The sequence below is a fragment of the Nelumbo lutea genome, chromosome 1 (genome assembly GCF_056320005.1).
Source record: "Nelumbo lutea isolate HS-2025 chromosome 1, American lotus-T2T, whole genome shotgun sequence".
Classification (NCBI taxonomy): domain Eukaryota; kingdom Viridiplantae; phylum Streptophyta; class Magnoliopsida; order Proteales; family Nelumbonaceae; genus Nelumbo; species Nelumbo lutea.
Window position 1 is genome coordinate 75867651 of NC_142684.1, and position 14455 is coordinate 75882105.

Genomic DNA, 14455 nt, shown 5'->3' on the forward strand with positions numbered 1-14455 from the left:
GATGGAGATAGATGGAGCAATGATCTACTTCTTATTCCTGAAAATTTTCATCAGTTGGATTTTATTTTGATAACTTGAAGAATAATTGAGGGCAAATTCATCATTTTATTTTTTCCATAAACAATGGTTAGAAACAGTGAAGGTACATAGAGTGAGTTAATTGAGGGTAGTATAAGAAATTTGCCCTTTCTAAATTTACAATCAATAAACATATAAAACACTAAAAAAAACATTAATACACCGACCATCCGATTGTATGTTTAATGTGGTCAAGGGTTTTGCCACCATGCATCGGGATACCCTGGAGTACTGGTAGTACAAGTAGTCCACAAAGCGCGATCTCCGCGGTGAGTTACAAATCATATGATTCAAAGTCTCATCTCATCATATAGAGATTTCTCCTAAATGAGACCCATCTGGCGTAGGTCAATTCCAGGTGTCTGAGATTGCCACAAAATCTACACATGTTGTGGTGGTGTTCATGAAATCATGCTAGCGCAACTAACTAATTTAAGAGAATAACCGTCTGCAGTTCCTTTGGTTTTCCTCATTAATCATTGATTATATTCAACTTGGACAAAAAGCTTGGAATGACGATTAGTATAAGAAAGGAAATTCGATATTGTTTAGTATATTCAACGTTAGACATGGCCGGGGGCAAAGGTTTTCCGCTGCTTGCTTTATTTGTCTACGTCTTCACATTGTCCCTACTGCAGTATTCCACCATTGCCAAGACGACCGGCTTCAGCTTGGAGCTACTACATAGAGACTCTCCACTCTCTCCTCTGTACCCAGGAAACCTCACTCGGCTCCAACGACTCCAGAGGCTGGTGAAAATTTCCGACGCTCGGATGAACTATTTGAAGTCTGCAATGGCGATTGAAACATCCAATACAACAGTGCAACCCGACATGATCCGTCCAAAGGTTGGAGCTGACACCTACCCTTTCCTCTATGTGGTGCGAATCGGCATCGGCACCCCCTACAAAGGCTACAACTTGATCATGGACACCGGCAGCGAGCTCATTTGGACTCAGTGCCAGCCCTGCAGCTCCTGTTTTGCTCAGAAAGATCCCATCTTCGACCCCAGACAATCCCAGTCCTACCGCAAGCTTCCCTGCCAACACCCTCTCTGTAAGAACCTTCAATGTGTTAATGGAGAATGCATCTACACAAAACAATATGCAAGTGGGTCATCAACCAAGGGAGTTCTCTCTTCTGAAACCTTCACTTTTCTGTCTAGTAATCAGTCACTTGAGGCCAAAAATGGTTTATACTTTGGTTGTAGTAATCAGAACCTTAACTTCAAGTTTGATGGTGAGATTGATGGGATAGTGGGAATGAACAGAGGCGTCGTTTCCTTGGTAGCTCAGCTGCGTGACCAAATCAATCGACGCTTCTCTTACTGTTTGGTAGAATCTGCTCTCTCAATGAAGGTTACCAGCTATCTAAGGTTCGGCAGCGACATAGTCATCAAGGGTGGAAAATTTCAGACAACCCCATTTCAGCAATACAAGAAGAACCCAAATATGTTCGCACTGGATCTGGTAGATATCACTGTAGGAACCCACCGTATGAATTTCCCGCCGGGAACGTTTGCGTCGAAACCGGATGGCAGTGGCGGCTGCATCATAGACTCTGGCTCTGCCTTCACTTACATTGATCAGAAGCCTTACGACAGCGTGAAGGGGGTATTGATGGATTATTTTGCGAACCAGAAGCTGAAGAGAATTAACCAGAGGCCTTTGGGTTTAGATCTCTGTTATGTTTTGCCGACTAATTTCAATCTTTTTCCCAAATTTATATTCCACTTCCGAGGAGCTGATCTAGAAGTGATACCAGAGAATGCCTTCTACGTTAGTCGAAAAGACAGGTTTTTCTGCCTAGCGATGAAGCCAGACCAAGGGCTTACAACATTGGGGGCAATGCAGCAACAGAATGTGCGGTTCATATATGATGCAAATAGAAATGCACTCTCCTTTGTTAGCGAGGATTGCTCTAAAGATGTATCTTGAAGTGTTTTTCTTTTTTCTTTTTTTTTTTGGAATAAATTTCTGGTTAAATCTGGCATTTGAATGCACAAATTTATGTTTTGCGGGTACTGACGAGAGGTTCATTGTCATAGAGGTAAAGAGGTACTCACATCAGGAACCGTGCATTAACTTTGTTAAAAGAATTTAAAGCAAAAGTAGATGAGGAATGGGAATAGAAGACGTGGGGCTTAATTGCTTTATAATATTATTAAGTACTAGTAGACCCGTGTCATGCACGGGTTTTGTTAATCAAGAGTGATTCAATTAAGACTTATAAACAAATTAAAAGAATCAAAATAATGGTTCAATCTATTTGACAAAAAAATTAAATTAAATTATAATAAAAATGTCCAAAACAAAGCCAATTGCATAGTTTATGGAAATAATCATAAACAATATAATTCATGGAAAAGAAAGTTAATATAGTTCATTAATGTTCACATAAATGATAAAGTCAATTAAGCCCTAAATTATTAAAAAAATGTTGAACCATTTTAACTGTCTCATCACTATTGTTGAGTCTGCAACAAAAAATATTGTAGTCATTATTTTAAAAATATAAATTAAAATAATTAATTAATTAATGCAGATATAATTAATAAATACATTAATTATTAAATACTATTAATTAAAATACAATAGTTATTGAAATTACTGTTAATTATTAAATTAATGTTAATTAAGAATACTGTATTGAAATTACAGTTAACTAATAATATTAATTACTAAATACCGTAATTAATAATACAGTAATTGAAAATACTGTTAATAAAATACTGTATTCATTGAAAATACTGTTAATTAATAACACAGTAATTGATGAAATACTGTTAATTAATAATGTTATTAAAATACTGTAATTATTAATACTGCTTTTTAGTAAACACTGTATTTATTAAAATACTGTTAATCATTAAAATACCATTAATTATTAAAAATATTGTTAATTAATAAATACATTATTTTTAATAAATACTGTTAATCAATAATATTATTTTGAAATTACGGTTAATTAATAATGTTATTTACTAAATACTGTAATTAATAATACAGTAATTGAAAATACTGTTAGTTCAGAATACAATAACTGATTAAATACAGTTAATTAATAATGTAATTAAAATACTGTTTTTTAATAAATACTGTACTTATTAAAATACTGTTAATTATTAAATACATTATTTTTAATAATGTTATTGAAAATACTGTTAATTAATAAATACAGTAATTATTAAAATACTGTAATTATTAATATGGTTTTGTAATGGATACTGTTAATTAAATTAATTACTGTAAATTAAAAATACCATTAAATACTGTTATGTATTTAAAAATACTGTAATGATTTTTAATACTGTTTCTTAATAAATAATTTATTTATTAAAATACTGTTAATTATAATTATATAATTATTAAAAGTATTTTAATTAATAAATACATTATTTTTAATAATACTGTTCATACTGTTTTTATTAGAAATACTGTTAATTACTTTTACAAAAATAATTACTGTTAATTACTTTTAATTATATTCTTGTTAGTTATATTACTGTTAACCATTATTTTTGGTAATTTTTTAAAATTAATGTTAACAGGTAATTACTGTTAATTATAAAATAACCATTGTTTTTGGTAATTAAATACTGTAATTTTAATTTTGAAAAATAATTAATACTGTAATTTTTTGTTATTTTCTTGGCTAAAACTAATTTATGACAGTTTTTGGTAATTAAATGTAATTTTCTGATAACTACATTCATGTTAATTTAAGTATAATTGGTTAAAACAATGGTTAATAATAATAATTTTAAAAAATTAACTATAACTATGAATTATGATTAACTATGATTATTAATTATAATAATAATCCTGTCATCATCATCATCATAATCATCATCATCCTTATTGCACCTGTATTGTGCACGGGTCGAAGTGCCCGTACTATACACGAATCCAGGGGACCCATATCATACACGGGTTGGGTCTGTGACGACCTGCCTACCGTACCTGCAATCGAATTGTCGAAAACGGGTCGTCACAAACCGTTTTGATCGTCTTCTTCGCCCAGATTGTGAAAACGGGTCTTGCGTCGCCAGATTCGTATACAACAATTTTTGGACGCTTTTTCCTTTTTTTTAAATCCGTTTTTCAATTGTTTATACATGTGTTTACGATATAGAAGTGGTTTGAACTCCTACTTGATGTTTGCAAATGTCTGAAAGTTGGAGGAAAATCTGAACCGCTGAAATAGCTACAGTCGGTGCATCCGAAGCATCCCAATAAGAGATTGCAACCTGGAGATTTGAAACGTCCTAATAAGAGCTTGGAACATTTGTAAATCTGAGATGGGAAGAGACTGCAAATGTTTGAAAGAGAAGAGATTGCAAACGGTCCTGAGATGTATATCTGAGATGGTTTAAAGATTTGAAACGTACAACAGTGCTTGAGATGTTTGAGAAGTTTGAAACCTGAAACGTTTGAGAAAGAAAAAAAGAGGATTGAAAGAGAAAGATTTAAATGACAATTAATCTTGAAGCGCACATAACAGAGGTTTCTTTGTGTTCCCAAAGAAACCTTTGGTTTGGGAGACCAAACATATTAAACCTCTCATCATGGAGGCAGCATAGGTGGGCGAGAGACACTTTGGAAGTCCAAATGTCTCTGCCTTCACATTGATGTTGCTGGAATAATTACATGGATTTTAAAAAAAAATTAAAGAAAAAAAAGCAGAAAATTAGAGAGTTCAAATCAGCCTCCCAAATATTGCCCCCACAACGCCGCCCTGTATTGGGAACATCTCCCGATCATATACTAGAAATGATGATGTGATCATTCCGAGATGTTCCTAATACACTGCAGGTATGTGTTGTGGACATTTGTGGGGGGCAATCTAGTGGGGGCTGATTTGATCTCAAAATTAGAATGAATTTCCTGTAAATAGATGTGTTGATATGGCACATTCGCTTTTAGTATATGTATAGATGTGTATATGTGTAATTTTTTAAATGGTCTTGGACCAGGGCACATTTTCTTTTAATAAAAAGCAAAGCCCAATCCAATCCATGAACAAGTCTACTTAGGACATAAGATGGATCCACTTGGATCAAGGCTCCTATCTGAATAACCCATCTTCGATCTAGCTACATCCCTCCATATACAATATTCCATTTCACTTGGATCATTCCTCCTAAATGGCCCCTTGTTGATACATACAACAACAAGTGAATTACTCCCGATGATAAAGCATAGTGTGTTGATGGATTTAAATTTTGTGTTCCATTTCCATTCATAGTAAAATTACTTCTTATTTATTATATTTATTTCTATTTAACATGATAAATATTATATTAGAGATGTGCACAATTTTTTACATTTATTTATATTTTCTGTAATTTTGATTTACATTTATTTTTGTTATTTTTATAAAACCAAATGGGGCTACTACACAAGACAGCCCCACAAATCGCTAGAACAAATGAAAGCAAAAGGCAATGGAAACTTACAGAGATTAGTTGAAACAAAATCTGGGTTAGGCGTCTAAGCTTCATGGGCTCTATGAGCCAACCAATCAGCAACTTGATTTGCTTCGCGGTAGACATGCCTATGGGTGATACCTTCCTCGCATTTCTCATTCAGCTCCCAACAATCAAGAATGATCCTCCTAAGGTTCCATGGGGCTGTTGTCACACAGTTATGGCCGAAGATCACGAGCTTGGAATTGCCTTCAATAACTAGAGGGAAATCACTGAAATTCATAGCCAAGTTATAAGCTTCCCACGCAGTCCATGCCTCAGCCTTATTAATGGATGTAATACCTAGTTTATAAGCTTTGTAATCCAACACCTCACCAAGATGGTTTCTAGCTATGCATTAAAATTAATCTTAATTGTTCCAATCTGTTGTCATTATATAATTCTGACATGATGGATTGAACACTCGAACCACTTAAAAAGAAAAACAATGATTTCATTTTGGGGTGGTTTTAATTTTCTTTTCCATTCTCGTGATTAATTATAAAAATAATATTATATATCAAACATGTGCCTAGAAAATTTGATAGTTTTTTTTTTGTATTTTCAATATTTTATTTTATTTTTAATTTTGTATTATTTTGTATCATGGGTTAACCTGGATGACTTGTATAGTTGAATCACTTATCTGCCACTTGGACAAAGTAGAGCAATTTCATCTTTAAGTCATTTAAACATGTAGGTTATATATCTTTAAAATTATTGGATGTGGATTTAATTAATAAGATTTATTGGTGACAAGGAAATGAATGAGAGAATGAGAATTAACATTTTAAATGTAAGACTTAATAAGAGAGAATTAAATTAAGTGAAAAGTAGTAGTTTGAATTATATTTTCTGCCCTCATAGTTATATGAGGATCAAATTCAAAAGTAGTGATATTTTAGTCAAGAAAAAGTTCACAAAGCTTATTTATTTAGTATACCTTAATTGGAATTTAATGAGAGGTAACAAGAGTTGATATACCCTTTTTTCATTAACACCTTGAACATGTGATTCCATGAAAAAGAACATATGAATTTAAAAATAGTTGTTTAAACTACATTTTGTCCTCACCATAAAGAAGGATTACATTCAAAAATAGGCCTATGGTAGTTAAAGAAAAAGTCTATATATATAGGCCTATGGTAGTTAAAGATAGGGTAAATTGCAATATTGCATATTAGTACCTATACTTTGGGCTTAGTCTCACTTTGGTGCCCAAAATTCAAAATGTGCCAATCTACTTGAACTCCCAAAACATCCCAATTTAGTCTTTGTTGTTAGTTGTATGTTAGTTATTTGTATCACACGATGATATGTGTGACTTTAAACATTTAAAAATGTCAAAATTACCCTTTAAATGATACATTGTTCATCATTTTCTTCCTTAGGAATCAAGATTGAACCAAAGCAATGGTAAACAACTCCAAACCCACCGCCAATCCAAAGAGATTTGGGCATTTGGATGGTTGATAATGAAAACTATATAACATCTAAAGGGCATTTGCATATGATGAGGGGTAATTTGGTCTGATCAATCATGTTGCAACATGTGGCCTTCGGGGTGACATCTGGGCGTTAAGTAAGCAAACTAGCTCGGCAAGCTAGCTTGGAACACCTCGTCCAGGTCGGCCTCCACCTCGGTAGGACCGAACTGGTTGACCTCGTAAGATTACGACGACCAATCCTGGGAGCCGGCTGAGTTGTAGGAGTTTATGGCAACCTACGAGGAAGAGCCTGCTGACTCGATAGTACTTTACCAAGTCGAGATTCCTGGAGTGCTGATACCTCGACCGTTAGACCAGCCTACCGCATTGCATGCCACAGAGTTACTTGGGTAGATCGTAACCCCGTGTGGATCTTGCAACTGTACGTTAACGTGCCTGAACGAAGCGAAAACAGTTCCGTGAGAAGCTCAAGCCCGTTACAAGAAGTCTCTAAACACTAATGCCTATAAAAGGCATTCACTTCTACCTGAAAAAGGTACGCATGTGATTATACACTCTCTAGCTCTCTCAATCTCTCAAAAGATTTCACAAAACCTCTCTAACTTAAGCATTGGAGTGCTTTCCCTGGGTAAAGACAATGGGCACTCTAATTCTCTTATTCTTGCAGTATATATTAGCTCAGCCTTGACTAGGAAATATCCAAATCGGAGTTCGAGTCATCAGACACGAGGGAACTTCTAGATTGCGTGACATCAACATCCTTTTGCATACCTTAATAGTTTTGGAGTAAATGGAAACGTTGTGAGAGTTTAGGTACTAGATTAACATGTTTTGAAATTCAGGTAGTAAAATGAGATTAGGCCCCAAATATATGATATTAATATATAATCAATATAAATACATTAAGTTGGAATGTGTAGAAAAGAAGGCCTGAGAAGGCAAGAAATGGAATCTAATAGTAAATTTTGCTTTTTTCATTTCAAATTACAAGAATGCCACTCTACTAATTCTCTCTCTTTTGTTTTTTTCCTTCCAAATTATAAGAATGCCACTCTCTCCTACCAACTCTCTCTCTCTCTTAAATTACAAGAATGCCACACTCTTTCTCTTTTGCTTTTTTTTTTACAAATTACAAGAATGCCACTCTCTTCTACCAACTCTCTCTCCTTACAAATTACAAGAATGCCATTCTCTCTCTTGCCATCTCTCTCTCTTTCTCTCCTGCCATCTCTATCTCTCTTTATAAATTACAAGAATGCCACTCTCTCTCTAATAGAGGAAAACCTCAACTCGACACTTCATCAGTTGAGGGAGACCTTGGCTCAACACCTTAGCTACTAGGGAGAACTGCAATCAAAGGTCTCACGAAACTAATCGAGTGTGTACATAGGGTGCCACCTCGGCTCGACACCTTGGTCACTGAGGTAGATCTTGGCTCAGCACCTCGACAATTGAGGGAGACCTCAGTTCGACACCTCGACAATTGAGAGAGACCTCAGCTTAGCACTTTATCAACTAACGGAAGCCTCAACCCGACACCTCGCCTGCTAGGGGAACCTTAGCTCGACACTTCAACAGCTGAGGGAGACCTCGGTTTGGCACCTCGACAATTGAGGGAGACCTTAGCTTGGTACTTTGGTTGCTTGAGAGACCTATAATCAAATGTAGCCGAGCTCAAACTTCCAAGTTTTTGACTCGAACCAAACTCGAGCTCGAGCTCAAGTCTCTAATTCGAATCGAACTTCAGCCTGATAGTTTATGAGCAAGCCCTGCAACGGATGACCCCCTCCGCTAGTTTACCCTTGAAAGAGGGTATTCATTTTAACTCATAAATGGAAGTTGTAAATTTGTAATTGATGTGGACTAAATTTTTGTGTGTGTTGGTCTTTCTTGCATGGCTAATTGCCTTCTAATTTTCACCCATTCACCTGCTCCATCAAAAACTTAATAGAGATAGGCAATTGAATGAACCTACGGTGCTTTTACTTGTGAATGAACGTAGAGTGCAGGAAAAAGTGCAGCACGTCTCGTCTCCCCTCATAACCTTAACCCGCCCAAGGCCCAACCGTGGTGATTGCCTGATTGGTGAAGGCGGGAGTCTCAGCTACACTTTTTGTGAGCATGTATACATTGTTTTCGTTAATTCCGCGCTCTTTTATCCATTTATCAGTTAGTTCAGGTAAAATCCCTTGGTGTTTAACAAACTGAATTTCCAAGGTCGGTCTGAGTCACAGACAATAGAGAACTAAAACGGAAGAACAGAAGAAAAGAAAACAGAAATTCTAATCACGTCGGGAGATGGCAAAACCAGTGAATCGAGAAAAAGACTGGGAATATCACCTCCAATTGTTATCTATTAGTACCAGAGATTCCTCTTCGGCAAATGACCCTGCTTCCGATTCATCTATCCGTGAATCTGTAAGTTTTTACTCTCTGAAAATTTCGATTCTTCCTTCCTTCTCTAAATAGATTGTTCTCCATATTTATGACCATCTATTTATGGGATTCTTTCAGGTGAAAAATCTCCATGAGATGTGTAAATCTGAGAAATCGGAGGATTTGATAGCTAGGGTGTATCCGCATATAAACAAGCTTTTTCAACGGTCGGTAGCGTCATTGTCTCAGTCAAGGACATCTAATGGACTCCTCTTGCTGGTATAATTTCATTTTCTTGGCTATTGCTACTGTCATTGTTGTGTGTAACTGGAATTTGATTCTTTTCTGGCATGAACTTTTAATGGAAGTATTGAGGGTATAATGATCTTGGATCTACCTTGGACGGTTTTTTCTCGAAGCCTGGTTCAATTTGTTTTGTTTTTTATAAACATGTTGTATGAATTTATTAAGAGAGAACGGTGAAAGGCAAATAATTAGGAAACTGAACCTGGATACTATATGAAATGCCAAGGGCATGATCTAAACAGAGGTTACTAGGGTATACAGCTACATGGGGGACATGATCTAAAGAGAGATTACTTTGTGGACTTATAGAGGATTGCTAAGTAAAGTTTTTATAGTTTCATAAGTTATCACTACATTCTGAAGATTATCCTTTTCCTGCCCTTATTCCATTCTCTATTGGGTGCTTTAATGCCACCAAGAATTAATGCTTTAATTTAGCATGTTATAATCGGGACTCTCACTTATATGGATATCTAAATTTGTTGTCATGACTCATGACTTATATTGCTTTGATTATCAGATGGTTTCTCTCTTGAGAAAGGATAAAGTCTCACAACCATGTTGCTTTACTAGTACCCACCATTTAGCTTCCAATTTCTCATATACTGCAAAGTATGCTATTTCTCTTGATATGGATTTTCCAAAACTCATGTCCAATGTTGTAATTGCCACTCATTTGGAAAAAGCTAGTTTTAAAGGTGCTCTTTCTGTTTCATGTTGCTTGCACTTGCTAGCTTTGATAAAATCCAGTTCACTATCAGTTTTCTCATCTCCAAACATAACATTCCACAACCCTTCTGATAAAATCCAGTCCACCATCAGCTACCCTTTTGGCGGCACGAATCCTACCCCACTGTTGTGCTCTATCAAGAGCTATGTAATACTTCAGTCTTTGTGTTCATATTGGGTTGGCTAAGGGTTTTTATTTTGGTTGTGAACCTGAAACTTCCTTCCTCCTTTATGGCTTTATCTGGGCTTAGGACTGGCAGTGTAAAACATGCTACCATTGGTGGAGTTATGTGATACAGTATTTCTCCTGAAAAAAAATCTACCTATTTTAGTGAATTTTAATTTGATTAGGTAATAATTCTAGTGGAAGAAAGCAAAATCCAATTTAGGCCCTAATGGTAATTGGAAAAAGTTTTGGACTGAAAAGTATCTCATAAGTTCTTTCTTGAAAAATAAAGTTTCCTTATTTGGATATGTGTAGATCTAGTTTGGGGTATTTTGATTAAAGTAACTCAAAGGCCTTAAGGCAGAGTTAAGTCCTGCTATCATTTTTAGCTACCGTGTTTTTATCAACCATGATAGCTTAGCTTTGATCAATTTCTGAAAGGTTTATGTTTCACCAAGTATTGTCTTTTTTTTTTTTTTTTTCTAAACTATGTAGAAGTTTATGTATTTCTATTTCATATACCTTGACTCCTTGTCTTACTTTTGGCTTTCATAGCTCATTTAATGGAAGGGGTATTGGTTCCACTATCCTTTTCTTTCTCATTTTGTCTTATGTATGGTTTCTCTTTTTATAGTCTAATTGTTTAAGGGATAATCCTTCTTAACACTGTTTCTACCATACTAAATTTTGATTCTTTCTCACAGCCATGCTTATCAAGTTTTGACTAAGTACTGTCATTTAAAGTTGTGTCTTTTGGTTGCTTGCTTAAATTTCTTTATTTTGGCTCCTATTTTTACGATTTATGTTAATTTAATCAGTAATTCTAATTTATTTTTATTGCCTATTAGGCCATTCTTCAATTTTTTCTTGACTTTGGGGAGGTGATCCTGCATGATGCTGATCCTAGCCTAAGGACTTTTTTCCGTTCATGTTTAAGCCGGTAATGATACTAAAACATTTTAACAAATTCCCTTGAATGCTTTATCGTTTAAACTGATTGACTTAAAACATCCATCTATATTATGTGCATGCTTGTTGACTTGCAGCTTGGATACATCAAGAGTGAATTACATCAAGTTGAATCTTTTCTTTCACATATAAATAGAAGCTAACATTTCGTTAAGGATGGTATTGGAGAGGTTATTGGCTCTACATGGTTGATAAAATGCGTGTAGCTGAAATGTGATATTGAGATGGATGAGTGGGAAGACCAGAAAGGATAGGATCAGAAATGAACTTATTTGAATGAAATTATGAGTAGCTCCAATAGGTGATAAAATGAAGGAAAGTATACTAAGATTGTTTAGCCACGTACAGAGAAGGCCATCTACAGCACCAAAAAGAAGAATGATCTATTACTAGGGCTGTCAACGGACTCCAAAGGTTCAATACCCAACTCAACATCCGATCTGATTATCCTAGATTTGGATGTTAAAACTTGCATTTTATTAATAATAGGATCAAATGCGGATTTAACGGCATATAACCCAATTAAAATCCAAGTCCATTTAAATATTATAATATATGTAATATAAATATATAATTATGTATATGTTGACATTATATACAATTATATAAAGTTAATGACTAATTGAATAATTTATATTATATAAATTTATTATGCATGTAACTCTTTTTGAGAAAGGTAAAGTATAATTGGACTTGGATTAAATCCGAATCTGACCTGAGTCTGACATATTGGATTTTGGTTTGGATTTAGATTTATCCAGATCCATTCCAAATCATCTGACCTGATTACAGGGCCCTATCTACTATAAGTTGAAGGGGCTAGAAGAGCTAAGGGCAGACCAAAAAGGACATGTGTTGGAACAGTGAGAAATTTTGTAAGGGCCCATTGTTTAACAATGGATATGTCACTGAATGGAACAGAATGTCAGAACAGGATTCATGTAGCTGCCCCTATATAGTCTGATCAAGGCTTAGATGATGATGATGATTTAAGGGCCCATTTTTTAAGAATGGATATGTCACTTAATGGATGGAATGGTGGAACAGGATTCATGTAGCTAACCCCATATAGTTAGGTCAAGGCTTAGATTCTGATGAATATGATTGTCTTTATATGGTAAGAAGGTAGGTCTTAGATAATATATGATTATGGTGGAAAGAGATTGTATTGGAGATTAGATATGGTAGTAGGAGCAAGCAAACTTTATAAAATATTTAGTTCTCTGGCCTTTTTATTTTGTAGAGACATAAATTGTCCTTTATCTATTTAGTTGGTTATATATGTGTAGCAGGTTAACCTTCAAGAGAAGAAAGGAGGGTGGGGAAGTCTATGGTATAAGTATATATCAACTTCACTTAAGAAAATACATATTATGCATTTAGGCTAGCCAAAAAAATAATATGCTAAACTAATCAATCAAATAATATTTATATGCCTTTTGGAACCAATGTTGTGTAACCTTTTCAGGATTTCCTACTAACCATTGTTCTTTGTAATTTTCTTAAGTAAACAGAGATCTCATGATCCATATAAAAAAGCAATTATTTAGTCTCATTGGAAAGGGGACTGCAATCTGGTCAGAGTCATTCCATACTTCAAGGTCTAAGACTAGGTTCCTCTTTGGATTGTTTAAGTTTGAAAGTAGAAGGGGATTCACAGGTGGTGATAGGTTGGTTAAGGGGAGGAAAGGAGGTTTCTCTGATGCACAGACGTGCTGTTAGGGATGCTAGATTCTTGTCTAACAGCATGGAAACCTGCTTCAGATAGGTCAGAATATCATCTAATGCAATCGCAGATCAACTTGCCACGGGGGGTAGTTGGACACTGTTATACTAGGTAGTTGAACCAGTGTGGTGTGGGTTCCCCTGCTGGTGGGCAGAATCAAAATGAACTTTTGATGGTTGCAGCCTTGGTAATCATGGGGAGTCAGGTTTCAATGACAATGTTCAGAAGCCATCCAGTGGATGTAATGCTTTCTTTCTCTGGATCTATTGGTGTTGGGTATTCCATCATCGCTGAATTATTAGCTTCAATGCAAGGTTTGGAACTAGTAAACACAGCAGGCTACTCAAGATTACCAGTAGAAGGGGACTCAAGATCAATTATAAGCTGGCTAAGGGGTGAATCAGAAGGACCATGCACTCTAAAGCACATGATTAAGGAATCAAGACAGCTATGCCACAAGAGCTGCAGTCTTATGGTTAGTTTGGGAGGAAAGAAACAATAGAATCTTTCAAGAAAAAAGTAAATCGAGGGAGGACTTGATTGATTGCATCACTATCAAGATAGTGCATTGGGTAAAACCTGATGAGTTATTTAAGGAATTCACAGTGGATGATATAAACAGGGGCTGGAATACAGTAGCAAACTCCTCAAGATATAGCCCAACAATTCAAGAGAGTTGGGCAGCCTCTACACAACAAAAAACAAAATTCAGTTTTGATGGAAGTTCCCTTGGTAACCCGGGGCCCTCAGGTGTAGGGGGAGTCTTTAGAGACAGGGCAGGCAGAATTCTAGCTCTATTTTCAGGGCCAATAGGAGTGGGTTATTCATTAAGGGCTGAAGTATTAGCACTGCTGCAAGGTCTGAGACTGGCTAAACAGATGGGACTACAACAGATTGAAGTAGAAGGGGATTCAAGATTAGTAATAGACTGGATGAAATCTGGAAGTTTGGGAATCTGGAACAACAGGCAAGTTATGAGAGAAGTCTGGTGCCTTGCAAGGGAAATTGGAGCAAACTTTCAATGGGTTAGAAAAACAGCAAATGGGGTGGCTGATACTCTAGCCAAACAAGGATCAAAGAGGAGTGAACTTTTCTGGGATGCTTTGTAACAGTGGCTATGAATGTGGGTCGGGAGTTGTAATTATCTTGTTCAACTTCTTAATTTGTTAATGAAAGTGACCATTTCATAT

General features: G+C 35.5%; 2 protein-coding genes across 4 annotated transcripts in view; both read left to right on the forward strand.

The window, feature by feature from the left end:
* The first annotated feature begins 624 nt into the window (after positions 1-624).
* Positions 625-2101, forward strand: LOC148875448 (aspartic proteinase nepenthesin-1-like). Its single transcript, XM_088965341.1, has one exon. It carries the CDS (start codon positions 648-650, stop codon positions 2013-2015), a length of 1368 nt encoding a protein of 455 aa, XP_088821467.1. The 5' UTR covers positions 625-647; the 3' UTR covers positions 2016-2101.
* A 6865-nt stretch (positions 2102-8966) lies between these two features.
* LOC148875449 (AP-5 complex subunit zeta-1) overlaps positions 8967-14455 on the forward strand; it is a 68182-nt gene continuing 62693 nt past the window's right edge. For 2 of the 3 annotated variants that reach the window (XM_088965760.1, XM_088965762.1), the window contains exons 1-3: positions 9145-9411; positions 9508-9648; positions 11419-11510. In XM_088965760.1, coding sequence (XP_088821886.1) covers positions 9292-9411; positions 9508-9648; positions 11419-11510 — 353 coding nt within the window. In that variant the 5' untranslated portion in view covers positions 9145-9291. Of the gene's footprint in view, positions 9117-9144; positions 9412-9507; positions 9649-11418; positions 11511-14455 lie in introns of those variants that run through there. The other variant, XM_088965761.1, reaches the window with a different exon arrangement.